Genomic DNA, 14,400 nt, shown 5'->3' on the forward strand with positions numbered 1-14,400 from the left:
GGTCTTTTCCAACCTAAATGATTCTATGATTCTATGATTCTAAGAATTTACAAAAATAAACAAAGTCAGTTTTGCGTCCTGTAAGTCTTGCTGTCGGGTGCTATGCCTGCAGGGTCTGGCAAGGCAGTCCGCAAAGCATCGAACCACCGGCCAGCGGAGAACTGCTGGAGCGACAGTGACTGCATCAAGAGTAATGGGGTTCGTTTAACCTCCAGTTGTTGCAAATACCAGCAGTCGTAAAGATAACATGCATGAGCTTGGGTAATGCCTTGGATAGAGCTCTGGTTTAAATGGCACCCACTGCTGCAAGGACCTGCGCAGCCAAACTACAAACTCCTCTTAGTACACAGGGGTTAAAGTGGGTTTGAGTGGCGAGTGCAAGAGTTCCTGCAAAGTGCTGCCCTCAGCAGTGGCTGGCAACCGTTGCCAATTTGAAAGGCAGCTCATCAAACCAGTTCAGCAGGGAGGGCAGCTCTGCTGGGGTGACGGGAGCTGGAGCACAGAGTAAAGACCAGCCTGGTGACGACCAGCGTTTTCTCCGTGGTTAAGAACTGTAAACTCTGCAGAGGCAGATTTTCCAAGGCGTTCTATAAAATGATGTGGACATAGAAAAGGAAGATGTAAGCTAATGTCTGCTATAATTACACTTTGAAATCAAAAGACCAAGACAATTTATGTCCATGGCTTGTAATGGAATTAGCCGAGAAGCCTTTGGAATCACAATTAGCAATAAAATATCTTGGAAAACTAGAGAAGTTCCCCCAAAATTGGAAAACTCTTACTGTAGTTCCATTAAGTTAAAAAAACCTAAAGGGAGTAACAGAGAGCTTAGTTTTACATCGGTCACATTTTTTTAATAAGAAATTAATGTTTTTTGGAAGGAGCTTTCATAGAAAATAAACGGCCTTGTTTGTTAAAATGAGCTTATTATCTTGCTGTATCTTAAAAGATTTGTATGATGTAGAAGGTAACCATAATTGTTTTATATCCTGTGTTTGTGGCTTCTCCAGTGTGCTTAAATGAATGCTATCTGGCATTTTAAATAAAAATACTTGCTCTTCTGTGGAGGTGATAGAGTTTGCGTTAGAAGGATTAAAACTGTATTGCTGATTTCGTAACGTGGTGTTGTAAGGTGCCACAGGGATCGCTGTGCTGCTGGTCACGGACTGCCAGAGTTGTAAATCATCAGGACACTTTTGCGTAGTGATTTGCATTGCTCGACTCAGTGGTTTTGATTCAGGAAAACGCAGTTTAGGTCCAAGTGCAGGGTGTGCATAGCTCTGCCTTGCTACAATTGCCTTAGCTGAACCCGAATCTGTAATCCCTGAGTTGCAAGTGCAGCACCAAGGCAGATGAGGATGATTTGAGCTGCAGATATTTAAAATCAAGCAGCAGCGTGCCTTTTCTGGTACAGAAATTTTTCCTTAAATATTGTGTCATTTTCTGCTTCGGGAGGGCCTCCTGCAGCCCCGTGTGCCAAGCAGGGTGAGGCCGGCCGGCAGCAGCAAGGTCACCGCGCAGCTGGGGAGAGCCTCCTGCCAAGTCTGGCCAGGTCGCGGTGGGAAAGAGATTGGGACCTGATAAACAGGGGGACCCGGCCCGGGAGGGGAGGCGCACGAGGAGCAGCGTTGGTCCTCGAATGCTGACAGCTTCTGCAGAGCTGCTCTGCTGACAAAGAGAAAAGCGAAGGGAAGAGGAAGGTAGAGAAGCCGCTCCAGGATAATCCCCTTAATTGGACTTCACTGAAGCTCCCTGGAAATTGTTTAAAGAGCCTTAAAAATGCAGCTGCTGTATTGAGAAACTAGGCTGCCCTTCTGAAATGAAACTGCATAGCTCGGTCTAGTAACTCGAATTTTAAACAACAGCTTTGGATGCAACCGGCTGGGTAAAACATCTCCCCTCCATTTTCCGTGATAGCTGTAGGAGATCTGACCGTCTGAAGTGACAGCGGTATTACTAGTTACCAGTGAAGTGCTTTATCTCTGTGTTGTCGGTAGCACTGCTCGGTGTCTCTCCAGGTGGAGTCTGGCTCCCAGTGGTTCACAGGGCTGCGGGCAGTAGAGTTAGAAACACCAGCGTTTGCATTTCATTTTCTAGCAGTCGTGGGTATTCGTTGCATTATTTCTGGAGGTGAAGTAGGTTTGCTTTCTGTGTGCCATCTCTCAAATTATGCTGGAAGTAACTGTGATAAAGGATTGCTATTCCTTCGTTACCTGTCACTCAAGGATCACATGAAGAAATACTAAACTCCCTGAGTAGTGCTTGTAGCCCCATCGATGCATTTATACCCTTTGGGGTGAGGATCATGGTGTGTACTGCTTGAGCTCTTCAGTGCCCTGGAAGGCACTGGAGGTTTCTGTGCTTTGGTGAACAAAATGAATCTTTTAAGGTACAAAGATTTTTTTCAAAATAGTAGATACCTTCTTATGTATTTCTGGAATACTGAACAGTAGTGTTCCTCACCAAGGTTTGGTTTGTTTTCTTTCAGCAATCAGAGAGGATGGCATGCCCGGAGGCAGAAACAAAAGCATCGGACCTGTCCAGGTGAGCATGTCCGACCGTTTCTCCACAGTTCCCTCAGCTTTTGCTCTCTTGGCCTCGGCACACAGCTCCTCTCGCAGCGGTGGGCTCGGACCGCGGCAGCAGCTCGGCGTGGGGTGGGGCTGGGGTTCGTTTGACTGAGCCTTTCTCGGCCCTGCCTCTGCCTTCTGCTGGTGTAGCAGGGTTTTGACTCTCCACAAGTGTAGAATTACGTCATGAACTGTAGATTTGTAAATAAAGTTCGGTGCTTGCTTGTTCCCGGAGGGGACACGGCGCAGTCCCAGGGTGCCCATGTGAATTCATGGGCAGTCTTGCAGCGCTCTGTCCTTTGTGAGCCGCACAAGGACGTCCGTCCCTCCGCAGCTCCCAGTAAATCTCACAGGCTGCCTGCTGCAATTCCTTCAGTTGTTGCAAGCGGGGCACCCAGTAAATGTCTCGCTGATTGATGGTGCAGCTTGTCTGGAGATGTCTTGTAAAGCGCGAGGTAATTCAGCACAACAGCTTGTACTGCACGCGTGAGAAATGATGGCCATTTCCAGCTCGCTTCTAGAAAAGAGGTCTTTTAAAAGTTTACTATTTATTTTAATAAAATAAAAATAACACTGAAAGCATTTTCTTTGACTCTCTGTGCCTATGAAGAGACTACTCGCCCCAGTCCAAAACAAAACCATGAGAAGCCAGGCAACCAGATGCCCTGCTTGCTCAGTAAGGTCCTCCATAGCAAACTGAGAAAAGCGCAAGAATTGGACAGTGCGGCCATGCCTGTGGTCAGCATCAGAGAGAGCCTAGCTCAAACAATAAAATCTCTTAGTAACGATAGAACATCTTCTGCTGTTTGCAAACATCATTTTTGTAACAGCATTAGTTACTGATTCTTAAAGCCTGTGGGGGTCTATCGAAGAAGAACAAACATTTAATTTCTGGCCAGGTAACAATTTTTACTGCCTCTCTGAGCAATGTAGCTGTAGTAAAACAGCAGGCGTTGCTAACCAGAGTGGGCCCTTGCTCATCTGAGACTTGTGTGATCGGTCAATGTTGGACCGTAGGTCATGCCATCAACTCCATTTCCTGCAGTGAGACTATTTAGCTATCGCACTTTTCAGATGCTGTACCTGGGTAAGCTTACTGAGTTTTTCTGACACTTTTGCAAGACTGGAATAAACTGTCTAAGCAATGTTTGGCTCTTGAAAACGATGTTCAGAGTTCACTGCACTTTCTTGCAGCATGTTAACTCGAGGTCTTTCCGTATTTTGCAACAATCTCGCTAAGGGACATGCACAGAATTAAAAAAAAAAAAGAGCCCAGAAACTTTCATGTTGCATTTTCCCCACTACTGATGCAACATTTCTCCAGGAGCATACCCAGCTCTTTCTTGAAACTTTATACTTCAGTGAACTCAATTTTTTATTTTTTTAAAGTCTATTTTAACTTCATATATATTACTCTCTAATACTTGTTTTAAGTATTAGGTGCTTGATTACTTCTTTGGGTGCCACCTGGTTCTTACCTGGGGAAAAACAGTGAACAACGATTCCCTGTAAATGTTTTCCTGACTAATTTCATATGTGTCACCTTGCCTTTCTCAATTGCTTTATCAAACTGGAGCCTACCCCACCTTCTGTTTGCCTTTACCTCTGCCGGGTACTGAGTGATGTTCCCAATGAACTGGCCTCTATTACTCCCAGGTTTCTCACTGTGTGACAGTGGCTGATTTATGGCTCGTTGCTGTGTGTATTTGACATCATCTTTTCATGTGTCCATTCCTGCCTGCTGTGTTATCGTCACTTGAATTGTACTGCAGGCACTGGAGGTCACCGCAATTAGCTGTAAATAGAATTTTTCATGTATGTCGTTAAGTTTAAAGGAAAGGTGTGATATCTACAGGAATGGTGAAGCGTTTCTCCTGGTGCAGGGTTTTTTCAGCTCTGTTGGATGTGGCTGTACGGTCAAGGTGTTCATGTACCAAGGCTCTGCCTTCTGTTCTCAACTGAAGTAACCATAACGGTCCTGTATTTGACAGATATCAGAGGAAGAGATTGAGAGAATTATGTCTGGGCAAGAATTTGAGGGAGAGGCAAACATGTCATGGAGCAACAACGGAGACAGTGACCATAGTTCCCCTGGAAATGGAGTTTCTGAGAGCAACCAGCCTTCACCCGTTTCTACTCCATCTTCAAGGTGGGAATGACCCCTGGAAGAATTTCGTATTACAGTAATCTTGACTGTCTTTCCCTGAGTGATACTTTGGGTCAATGTAGGAAGAATACACTGTGAGTGCATCTTTGTGTAAACTGCGCATCCTGCAGATCCTTACATTTCTAATTGTGTTTTAAGAAGGACAGCCACTGGATTGAAAAAAATTGAACTGGGAGGTGAAATGGTCATGAGCAAATGAAAAAGAAGGCAATGTTGAGTTAAAATTACATTTAAAATATATCTCTTAATTTGTATTGATATTTTTTTCTGCAGATCATGGGAACTTGATTACCTTTCACTGCTCATTCTGCATAAGCTCTTTTTCTGCACTGTGCTCAGATTTTGAAAATAAATGACTCCATTTAGATTACTAATTGATTGTGTTATATTAATGTCAGTTACTGCATCAGGAATAGGAGTGCTAGCCTCCTGATGCAGCCTTTGATTGTAAACATGTCGAGAATCTCACACCTGCATTACATCTACTTTCAGTTGCATCTTAAGGTAGGAGATATTTGTATTCACTGGCTGTGTAAATACTTAATTTACAGTCCTAAATTTTGGCCGTTTAAGGAAGCTGGGATGGAAATGCTTTATACAGTTGGGTTTCTGTTTTATTCTCCAAATGGCTGCTCAGCAGCAGTTCCCAGATCTCCATAAGGGTAACTAGTGCTGAGCCAGGCTCAACGTGAGGCGAGTGTAAGGTGTCTGGTCTGCACACTCTCAATTATTTCCAGAGTAGCGTTTAAATACAAAGGCATTTTCCGTTCTGATTTTTTCCTCCCTATTTTTATTAACATTTCTGATGGAGCTGGATGCAACATTTTAGTGAATCAAGTGGAATTTTGGGGGTATATTAAAAAGCTTTTCCTTTTCCAGTAGGTCCGTGGAGCTGAATGGATTCGCTGCACTCAGGGATCAGTATATCGGGACGCCGGTGTCCACGCACTATCAGTACCTCCCGCACCTTTTTAGCTATTCTGCTCACTCGGCTCTGGTGCCCCCCCAAACGCGCAGCCTGGACCCCCAGTCGCACAGTCTTATCAATCAGTTAGTGTCAGCAGAGGACCTGGAGCCGCTCGGCACACCGATGCTCATTGAGGACGGGTGAGTGCGTGCGGCGTGGGGCAAGAGGCTGCCCAGGGCTGCGTGTTCCGGGCTGTCCCTGCCTGCACGCGCGGCTGCAGCTTGTGCCGCAGGGGCTGCTGACGGCGAGGGGGGTGGCTGGGTGCGTGCGTTCACAGCCCGATCGGCTCGGGGAGCACGTCCCCTGGGAGAAGATGCAGCCATAGTGCAAGCAGCAAAGCGGACTCCGTCCTGTGGGTGGCCTGTGCCCTTGCCTGGGGCTGGAGCTGGCATGCACGGACCTTGGCTGGGGTTCCAGGCTGCATGGCCAGGCTGACCCTGCACAGGAGCAGGTTCGATGGGTTTCAGCCCTGAGACTGCATTAACTATACAAAAGGCCCGGTAATAAGCATGGAATTAAGCTGGAAAAATACACAAGTGGAAAAAAGCTGGGTAGTCCCTCCGTTGGCAAGAGCTGCAGGGCTGTCTCTGAGGCTGAGCTGCCCCATGCCCAGCAGGCTGGGTGCTGGCCGGGTGGGTGACCCCAGGGTTTGGGGGGGGGGGGCTCCTCTTGCAGCCCCTGGCCAGGCAGGCTGGGTGCTGGCCATCACGGCTCCTGCCACCAGGTGACACTCAGGGCACCGTCACATTTGGCACTCGAACACGAATTCCTGTGGCATTTGCCTTGCTTTTCAAGTGCCTTGTCAGATGATGTCATTCAATGTTGTTAATTGTATTTATGCCTTCATATTAACTGTGCCTGCAGGTATAAAGTGACTCAGGCAGAGCTGTTTGCGTTGTTGTGTCGTCTGGCGGATGAATTGCTTTTCAGGCAGATTGCTTGGATCAAGAAGCTGCCATTCTTCTGCGAACTCTCCATCAAGGACTATACCTGCCTGCTCAGCTCTACGTGGCAGGAGCTAATCCTGCTCTCCTCGCTGACTGTTTACAGCAAGCAGATCTTTGGTGACCTTGCAGACGTCACCTCCAAGTACTCTCCCTCTGACGACGAGCTGCACAGGTGAGATGTCGTGCTGAGCCCGTGGGTAAGGGAGCGAGATCTAGAGATGGAGGAGCCGTCGGGAGAATGGCGGTTGGGTACGCGTTTCTGGCCCTGTGACCAACTAACCACCTCTTCTGGGATGGGTCACCTCACCTGCTGCAGTTTTCCTTTTCTGTTTTTTAGGGGATGGTTGTTCCAGGCTTAGAAAGTACGCCATGGTTAGTTAGGGTTGAACCAAAACTTCCTTCTGGAGGGGAAGGTGCATAGTGCTGTATGGTGCTTTTTGAAGTTCCCATAGCAATGCTGTCATCCTCCAGCACAGCCCTACCAACCGCCTTTTTTAAGGGGAGAGTAAAACTAAGCAACACTTTGGGTAACCCTGAGATACAGGACGGAAGGTCCTATTTAAAAACCCTTTGGGCCAGTGGAAAGGTTGTTCACAAAGCTGGTTGTCTGTATTATCAAAGTGTTCATTATTAATTGCTATTTCATTGTTTTGATTACATAAATTTAAAGATGTTGCAACTTAGCTCTTGTTTTTTCCATAGTACATGCTATCTGATGCTCTGAGGAACCTGCCTTTCATTTATCATTTTGGTCAGGGTGTTGTTTTTTGGTTTGGGTGTTTTGTTTTGTAGTCTTGGTGCCAGACAGATCCTCCTTTTGGTAGTAGACTCACAATCTCACAATATTATAGCAGAATAGGTCAGATTTACAGAAACTGCTGCCCACCCTCCCTTTTAACATCTGTCCCGTTTGCGCTCTGCCCTTCCTAGACTTGGCGATTTTGCAAGAGTCACTGGGGTATCTACGCGTCCGATGAGCAGAGATTTAAAATACTGCTGTGGTCCTCTGCCATCACAGTATCTAACAGTTCCTTGAGGTTCCTTTGTGTGTCTGTTTCGACAACCAGAGGGGCTGGCTGGCTGAGACCATGGCAGAGGCGAGCGGAGGAGCTGAGAGCTGGACCCAGGTGTCTCATTTCCTGGGGCAGGTTCCTCCGCGGTGCTGTTCTGCCCGGGCATTCATCGTGCATCTGGTGCTGCTCCTGCAAGGAACAGTAAGGGTCGTAGAAAACCACAATAACACTTGTTCTGCATTCAGCCGTCCTTTTGTTCCTGCTGTCCTGGTCAGAGCCTCAAAAGAGAAGTGTTTGTTTCATTTTGGGTTTGCGATAAACACAAGCGAGAGGTAAGAAAACAAGACAAAGGAGGAATCCTCGCCCTTCAGAAACCGGCAATTCAGAGCTGGTTGCCTCGAAAGTCCTTCAGAGAAGATCTGTGCACATGGATGAAAATAGGTGTTCTTGGGAGCGGAATGTTTCTGCAGTCTCTTCTTCTGATATAGCTCTTCAAGTATCATTAATTGTCATTAGTAATGTGGGAAAACGCACACCAAAAAAGCCATTTAGCGGGAAGTTGCACAGATGAGGGGTCTCAGGTTGCGTGGCTCCCTCTCGGTTGTCTTTATGGTAGTTCAGCCATAGCTTGACTGTCTGCTGGCGGCAGTGGGATAGGTCATGGGTATCAGTCACCCTGTCCGATGCACTTGTGGAAAAGCTCGTCCCTTTGGATTTGTAAGGGGCTCTTATGGAGAGGTGTCCGACTTGTGAGTTTCCTCGTAGAGCCCCTGTTTCTTTGCAGAGCTCTGGCGTTGATCAGTAATTATTGCAAACCAAAGTTCATTAGATCTCAGCCGGCTGAAGAAATCTTGCTGAGCTGTGATAATCTGGCACTTTGAGGTTAATTTCTGTTCTTACTTAGCAAAAGGATGGGAGCAACTCTAATGTTTAGGTAGGTGATAAATGAAGGCAGCCCCTGTGTTTTAATCACTTCTAACAACTGGCTAAATGTTCTGTTTGCCTGCTAGATCAAATGTTTTCTTTTATTGTGCTGTTTTTCTGGAGATGAATATGAAATGAATAGATTCCTGACCTCCCCCAGCACTCCTGATAGCGCTTCCCTTCCCCCTCCTCTCCAGCTGATCCTGATAACTCCCAGCCAGAAACTTGCCTGGTGTAAACTGTGAGGAAAAGTGTGTGGAGGAGTCAGTCCTCGAGAAGAAATAGGGCTGTGAAAAACAGAACAGCTTTGTTTGAAAGGGGGAGGAAAGTATGCACAGAAAAGTAAGACAGTTCAACTGCAGGAATGAGAGAAGAGCTCTCCTGGATTTATGAAGTGATGAGTGGCTGGTAAAAATGTGCATGCTCTAAAAACAATTAAACCCAACAGACGACTGAGTGGTCTTTGTGCTCATTAACTTCTTGAGCTTTGCAATCTTGCACCTGCAAGATTTTTAATGTCAACTTGAGAGCAAGAAAACTTGTACAACTTTAGATTAGCTGACAAGGCTTTCATCACTTACAATATTACTTTCTTGAAGAAGTGACCTGGAGTTCAGATAGCTTGTTTTCACTTCTCTGAGGTCAAACTCCACCATGCATTTTACAAATAACTTTGAAGTAAACAAATACACATGCCAAAATAAGGTATTATTCAGTGAAAAAGGTTCTATTTTTGTTCTATTCAAAGACGGCTTTCTGGCTGTGCTCTTATTCTTTGTGCTGTACAATGCCAGAGTGCAGCTGAAGCATCCCTAAACACTTCTGCCGCACTTCTGAGCATTTTTGCAATATGTGGTTTCTTTGAAACCAGGGGTATTGCTGTGAGATGTGTTCCCGAGGGGCCATTGGCACGTGCGGGATGGTCCTGGACCATGCCTGTGTACACCGGCAGCCCTCCGTGCCCTCCAGCTCCGCTTCTGCCTGTTGCTTATGCCATGGCTTTTGCATGGTGCACACGCGAGGCGTCGCTCCTGAAGAAGCAGCCCGGCCCCCTCTTCAGCAGGAGGACCTCGTTCTGCACCCACAAAATCTACATCAGGCGATTTCCCAGGAGATTTTGGGGAGATTTACTTTCCCTCTGCACCAGCGTGCCTTCTCCTGCCCATCTCTGTCGCTGGCTTCCCTTGGCGAGTGTGGATGCTCAGGAGAAACGCGTGGCTTGTTTTCAGCAGACGGCACAGATTCAGAAACAAGTGCGGCTGTACCTGGTGAGATACTCCAGGGCTGGTACGGATGGTGGATCCAGATCCCAGCGGAGGATCCCTGACAGTCCACACTAGCAGCAGTGCTTTTCTGGTTGGATCTTGATATGCATTTATGAAGTGCAATGAATCCCGCATGTCCTCTTTGAGGGGGAAGGTTTAGAAGGAAAAGGCATGTGTTCCTTAGACTGCACAATTCAACCTCAGACCATAGCCTGCAGTTTCACTCCCTTTAACATTGGTTATTTGTGGTTTCATGCATATTTTTATTTGTGAGAAGGATTCCAGCCTTCCTGCAGTATGTCTTGCCCCAGAAGCTCTCAGCTGAAGAAAATTAACAATCCATAATGAACAGGCAATAAATACGGCTGTGTGGAAGTACAGTGAGTCACTCCTGGGAGTTTTCGGGAGGTGAGCTTCCTCACCTGTCTGTCAGATAAATGAAGTGTGTGCCACTGTTGTACATGGGTCAGTGTAATTCCTCAGTGTTTAAATCCAGGCAATTTCCAACGGCACCGTACAGGTATGAGAAATTGGAGGCACTTTTGCTGTTGGAAATGGACTTTGTTCTGGGAGGCAGCGTCTCTGCAGCAGGGTCTGGGGTCCGTGTTCCTGCAGTCCTGTACCACCGGAGCAGCCCTGCTTGGGTGCTGCTCTGTTCAGCTGATACACTGAAATGTGCTGTGCAGAGCCAAAGCCTGGGGATTGCGCTGATTCTATAGGCAAAGGTTAAAATTAATTTATCAGCTTTGTAGAATGGAGGGGTTTGTTTAAAACCAACAACTTGGATATCAGGTTGGGTGTGTTTGTTGCAGAGAGCCAGCATCCCTCTGTAATGTGCAGTACCAATCCTGGATTTCTTAGGGTGGGTTGCAGGGTGCTGTGCAGCTGTTGGGGACACCTCCAGGCCCCCAAGGATGCATCGGTGTTTCTGCTGGTGGCCAGTGCAGGTTACGCTGGGTTGCTGCAGATGGTGGAAAGCACAAATTGAAGGAAGGTGCAGGGTGGTGAGGGGCAAGAACATGTGAAACGCTGCTGGGAGCAGCTTGTCTTCTGAATGGGGGGAAGCACTCCAAGGATTGCTAGAGGTGCTTTTATCCTGCAAAAATACCCATCAGGAGTAAGGCGCAGTGCTGTATAACGTGGCTGTGAGCTGCTCTCTATCGCGGATAGGTGCAGTGCAATACCAGGCAGGAGGGGAATACCTACTGACCCTTGCATCTGGCAGGATGACGGGTGTTTTGCAGGATATTTTCATGCCCTACAAGACAAGTATCACTCCACATTTCTATGAAATCTCATCTCATTCCCCAAACTGCTTAGTTAAACCTCCTGTTAGCCCAGGGAAGTGCAAAGACACAATGCTCATTGAAATCTGGGGACATACAAGCATAGAGAGGCAAAGCAGTGTGCCTACAAGCACACACAAAGTTTTTGCATATTCCTGGCTCCCTCAAACCTTTTCCTCTGTCAGAGCAGGCTGGGGATAAACTGAAACACCAAGAGATGTTTTTTTGCTAAAATATCTGTAGCAGTCAAGTTTGTAACTGAGTCATTTTCCTTCTACTTGTAATTTAGTGGTGCCCACAGACTTCAAGCAGTTTTGATGACAATTTTTTTTAATTCTCTTGGAAGACGTTAAAATCTCTGAAGTTATTTTAATAAGCTTCTTGCCTTTATTGTACAGACTGTGTCCTGTATACGTTGATGTGTGATCTCTATCCTCCAGATTCAGTGAAGAGGGAATGGAGGTGATGGAGCGGTTGATCTACCTCTTTCGCAAATTTAACCAGTTGAAGGTCAGCAATGAGGAGTACGCGTGTATGAAAGCCATTAACTTCCTAAATCAAGGTGAGTTGACGAAGAGAAGGTATCGGCCCCACTGGAGAAATTCTCTGAAACAGTCTGAGCAGTCTTTGCTTCCCTGATGAAAAATGGGAGGAATGGTTCTGAGAACCACAAAGACACACATGTATGTGTGCAGACCATACGCCGTGCAGAGTGGGACACTTAGGTACGCACATAAAGAAATCCTGGAAGTTAATTAATTCATTTGCTTAGCCAACTTTTATTGCCTTTAAATATAGGCACCAGGGACAGTAAGTGTGTCATTTTATATATGTACCAAGGGTACCAATACCAGAATAAGAACAGAGCAGAGAAGCTGGTGAAACCTTCCTGGTTAAGGTTGGGTGAATGATGACTTACAAGCTGCTAACAAACTTTTCATCAGACAAAGATGTGTCATCTAAAAGTATAATTGCTTTAGGTAACTCTTTCGGCAGTTAACTAAATGATACTTTAAAACCAGTTGATTTGTGTGGCTTTTTTTCCGTGAAGTAAACGTTGACTATTTGCATAACAACCTTTCAAAGATTCCCAATTAGAAAATGTATTTATTCATTTTTCTGCTTTAAAGGGTGAATTTGTAAAACCAGTGCTCCTTTTTTTTAGAGCTTTTCTGACTCTTTAAAATATTCACCTTCAGGATATATACTTAGGTCACCTAGCTGGCTTCCTACTTTTCAGATTCTATACCTAATGCTAACTCTTCAAAGTGAAAAGTGATCACGAATGAAGTATTTGTGTGCAGGCAATGAATTCTGCCTAAGAAGGGACTGTATGCTCCTGTTGATTAACCAGCATATTAAAGCTGGCAGTCTAGGCTGCTGCAACACCCTGGCCATTTCAAAATCCGTGCAGAGTAATTCTTCAACATGTGAGAAGATCCTGGTCGTTTCCTAACAACAGCAGTGGGCTGAGATAGTTTGGAATAAATTGGTTTTGTTCCTCGGTAGTGCTTGTCCCTGTCTCCAGTCTCGTACATTGTCTCAATCCATTGCTTGTAGATCCCTTTCCCTTTCCCAGCCGTTTGTTGTGGCCACGTGTCTGTGGGGCCTCGCAGGACATTTCTTCATGTTGTAAATGGAGAAAACTGTTGAGAGGCAAATGCTTAATGGATGGTGTTCAGCTGTAATTTTGGAAATAAATGTCCCCAAAGTCTTTTGTACTGTGAAAGAGAGTTGCAGTCTGTAAAAATGTGCTGCAGGCTCTCTCCTCCCCCACTCATTTCCAGGAGGAGATAGTGCTGACGCTTCAATCTGTGCCGGGCTGAGGTTCCGGTTTGCTTCCCTGGGCAGTTTCCTGACAGTGGATAATACACTTCTCGAGCTGTCTCCATTGTTTTCCAAAATGTATTTTCATTAACTTCCTGTCTTCTTTTATTTTTAGTTGAAGTTTGCAATTTTTTATGTGAAATACCTGAGAATTATTTTTAAAAGTCAGCTTTTGGGCAGTAGATAAATGCCTCTTCCGTCAGATGGTTTTACAGTACTCAGCCTGCACCGAGGCTCTGCACCTTCCTTGCTCTACCATGCTGGATCCTTCCCAGGACCCCCAGCAGCGTGCCGATGCCGTTGATCATGCTGAACGGTGACAGTGGGCCTTCCTGCCAGTTTGATAGCTTGGAAACCTCCATTTTTCCTTTGTGTATGTTGCCTGACATTGGCAAAGCTAAATTTAAAAATAACAAGTTGACAAGTTTATAAAGCTTGTATGACATAATTCATAAGCAGATGGGGAGAAATATGATGATACCTTGAATTATAGAGTTGAGCACTTTCCTCAGCCCAGATGATATAGCTAAAATCAACATGTTTGTGTCTGAGGAAGTATTACGCTGAATCCGCTGTGAGGACTAAACCTTGACATACAGCTGCTTTACACCAGGCAGGCGGGGATTTAAGGTTGCTGGAGCTGTTATCTCCAAGAGCATCCATTGAGCTCTGCGGATGAGCAGCTTAGGACATTAGCTATTCTCATCCTGGTCTTCTGTGGAAGGAAATCCTGTACCCAGACACGCGTGTAAAGGCGCATCTGTGATGCAGGCACACTGGGAGGGGAGACAGGAGTTTTAGTATTTGTCCAGCTGGGCACTCGAAGCCAGTCTCCAAAGCAGGGACTCAGCTTAGAGTTTTAGCAGTCAGTTTGTCTTTGCTGAAGAAATGGCAATAAGTGTGAGTCTGCTGCTTTTCTAGGATGTTTTCATCATGTTTTCATTACTCTAATTGTATTCGCTTTCAGACATCAGGGGTCTGACTAACGCATCCCAACTGGAGCAGCTGAATAAGCGGTATTGGTATGTTTGCCAGGACTTCACGGAGTACAAATACCCACACCAGCCAAACCGTTTTCCGGATTTAATGATGTGTTTGCCAGAGATACGATATATTGCAGGTAACTTTTTGAGCTCCTCTCCCACTGAGATTGTGTGCAAGTTACGAAATTGGTTTTTAAAAGAAAACTAATTTATAACAGTGAAATTCCTGTTGACTTTGGTGGAGTATGTTTGTGTGGGATCTTTTTCTATCGAAGCTTCTCTCTCACCTTTAAGCCGATGTCCCATCACCCCTAGCTCACACAGCCAGACTGGCTCTTTGCAAGTTGTCCCTGTGACGCTGGCGGACGTGGCGTTACGTGTCGCTCCCGAGTCCCCTGCTCCCAAGAAGACGTGCCTTGCTCTGACCTGCCACCCTTTAAGTACTTTGGTC

General features: G+C 46.0%; 1 protein-coding gene across 4 annotated transcripts in view; it reads left to right on the forward strand.

Annotated features, from left to right (window-relative positions):
• Window positions 1–14,400, forward strand: part of NR6A1 (nuclear receptor subfamily 6 group A member 1) — a 101,986-nt gene that overhangs the window by 79,249 nt on the left and 8,337 nt on the right. For 3 of the 4 annotated variants that reach the window (XM_052816010.1, XM_052816012.1, XM_052816013.1), the window contains 6 exons: window positions 2,489–2,544; window positions 4,562–4,719; window positions 5,617–5,844; window positions 6,569–6,823; window positions 11,580–11,701; window positions 13,934–14,086. In XM_052816010.1, the coding sequence (XP_052671970.1) occupies window positions 2,489–2,544; window positions 4,562–4,719; window positions 5,617–5,844; window positions 6,569–6,823; window positions 11,580–11,701; window positions 13,934–14,086 (972 nt within the window). The remainder of the gene's footprint in view (window positions 1–2,488; window positions 2,545–4,561; window positions 4,720–5,616; window positions 5,845–6,568; window positions 6,824–11,579; window positions 11,702–13,933; window positions 14,087–14,400) is intronic. The other variant, XM_052816011.1, reaches the window with a different exon arrangement.

The sequence above is a fragment of the Harpia harpyja genome, chromosome 19 (assembly GCF_026419915.1).
Source record: "Harpia harpyja isolate bHarHar1 chromosome 19, bHarHar1 primary haplotype, whole genome shotgun sequence".
In the NCBI taxonomy this organism is placed as follows: Eukaryota; Metazoa; Chordata; class Aves; order Accipitriformes; family Accipitridae; genus Harpia; species Harpia harpyja.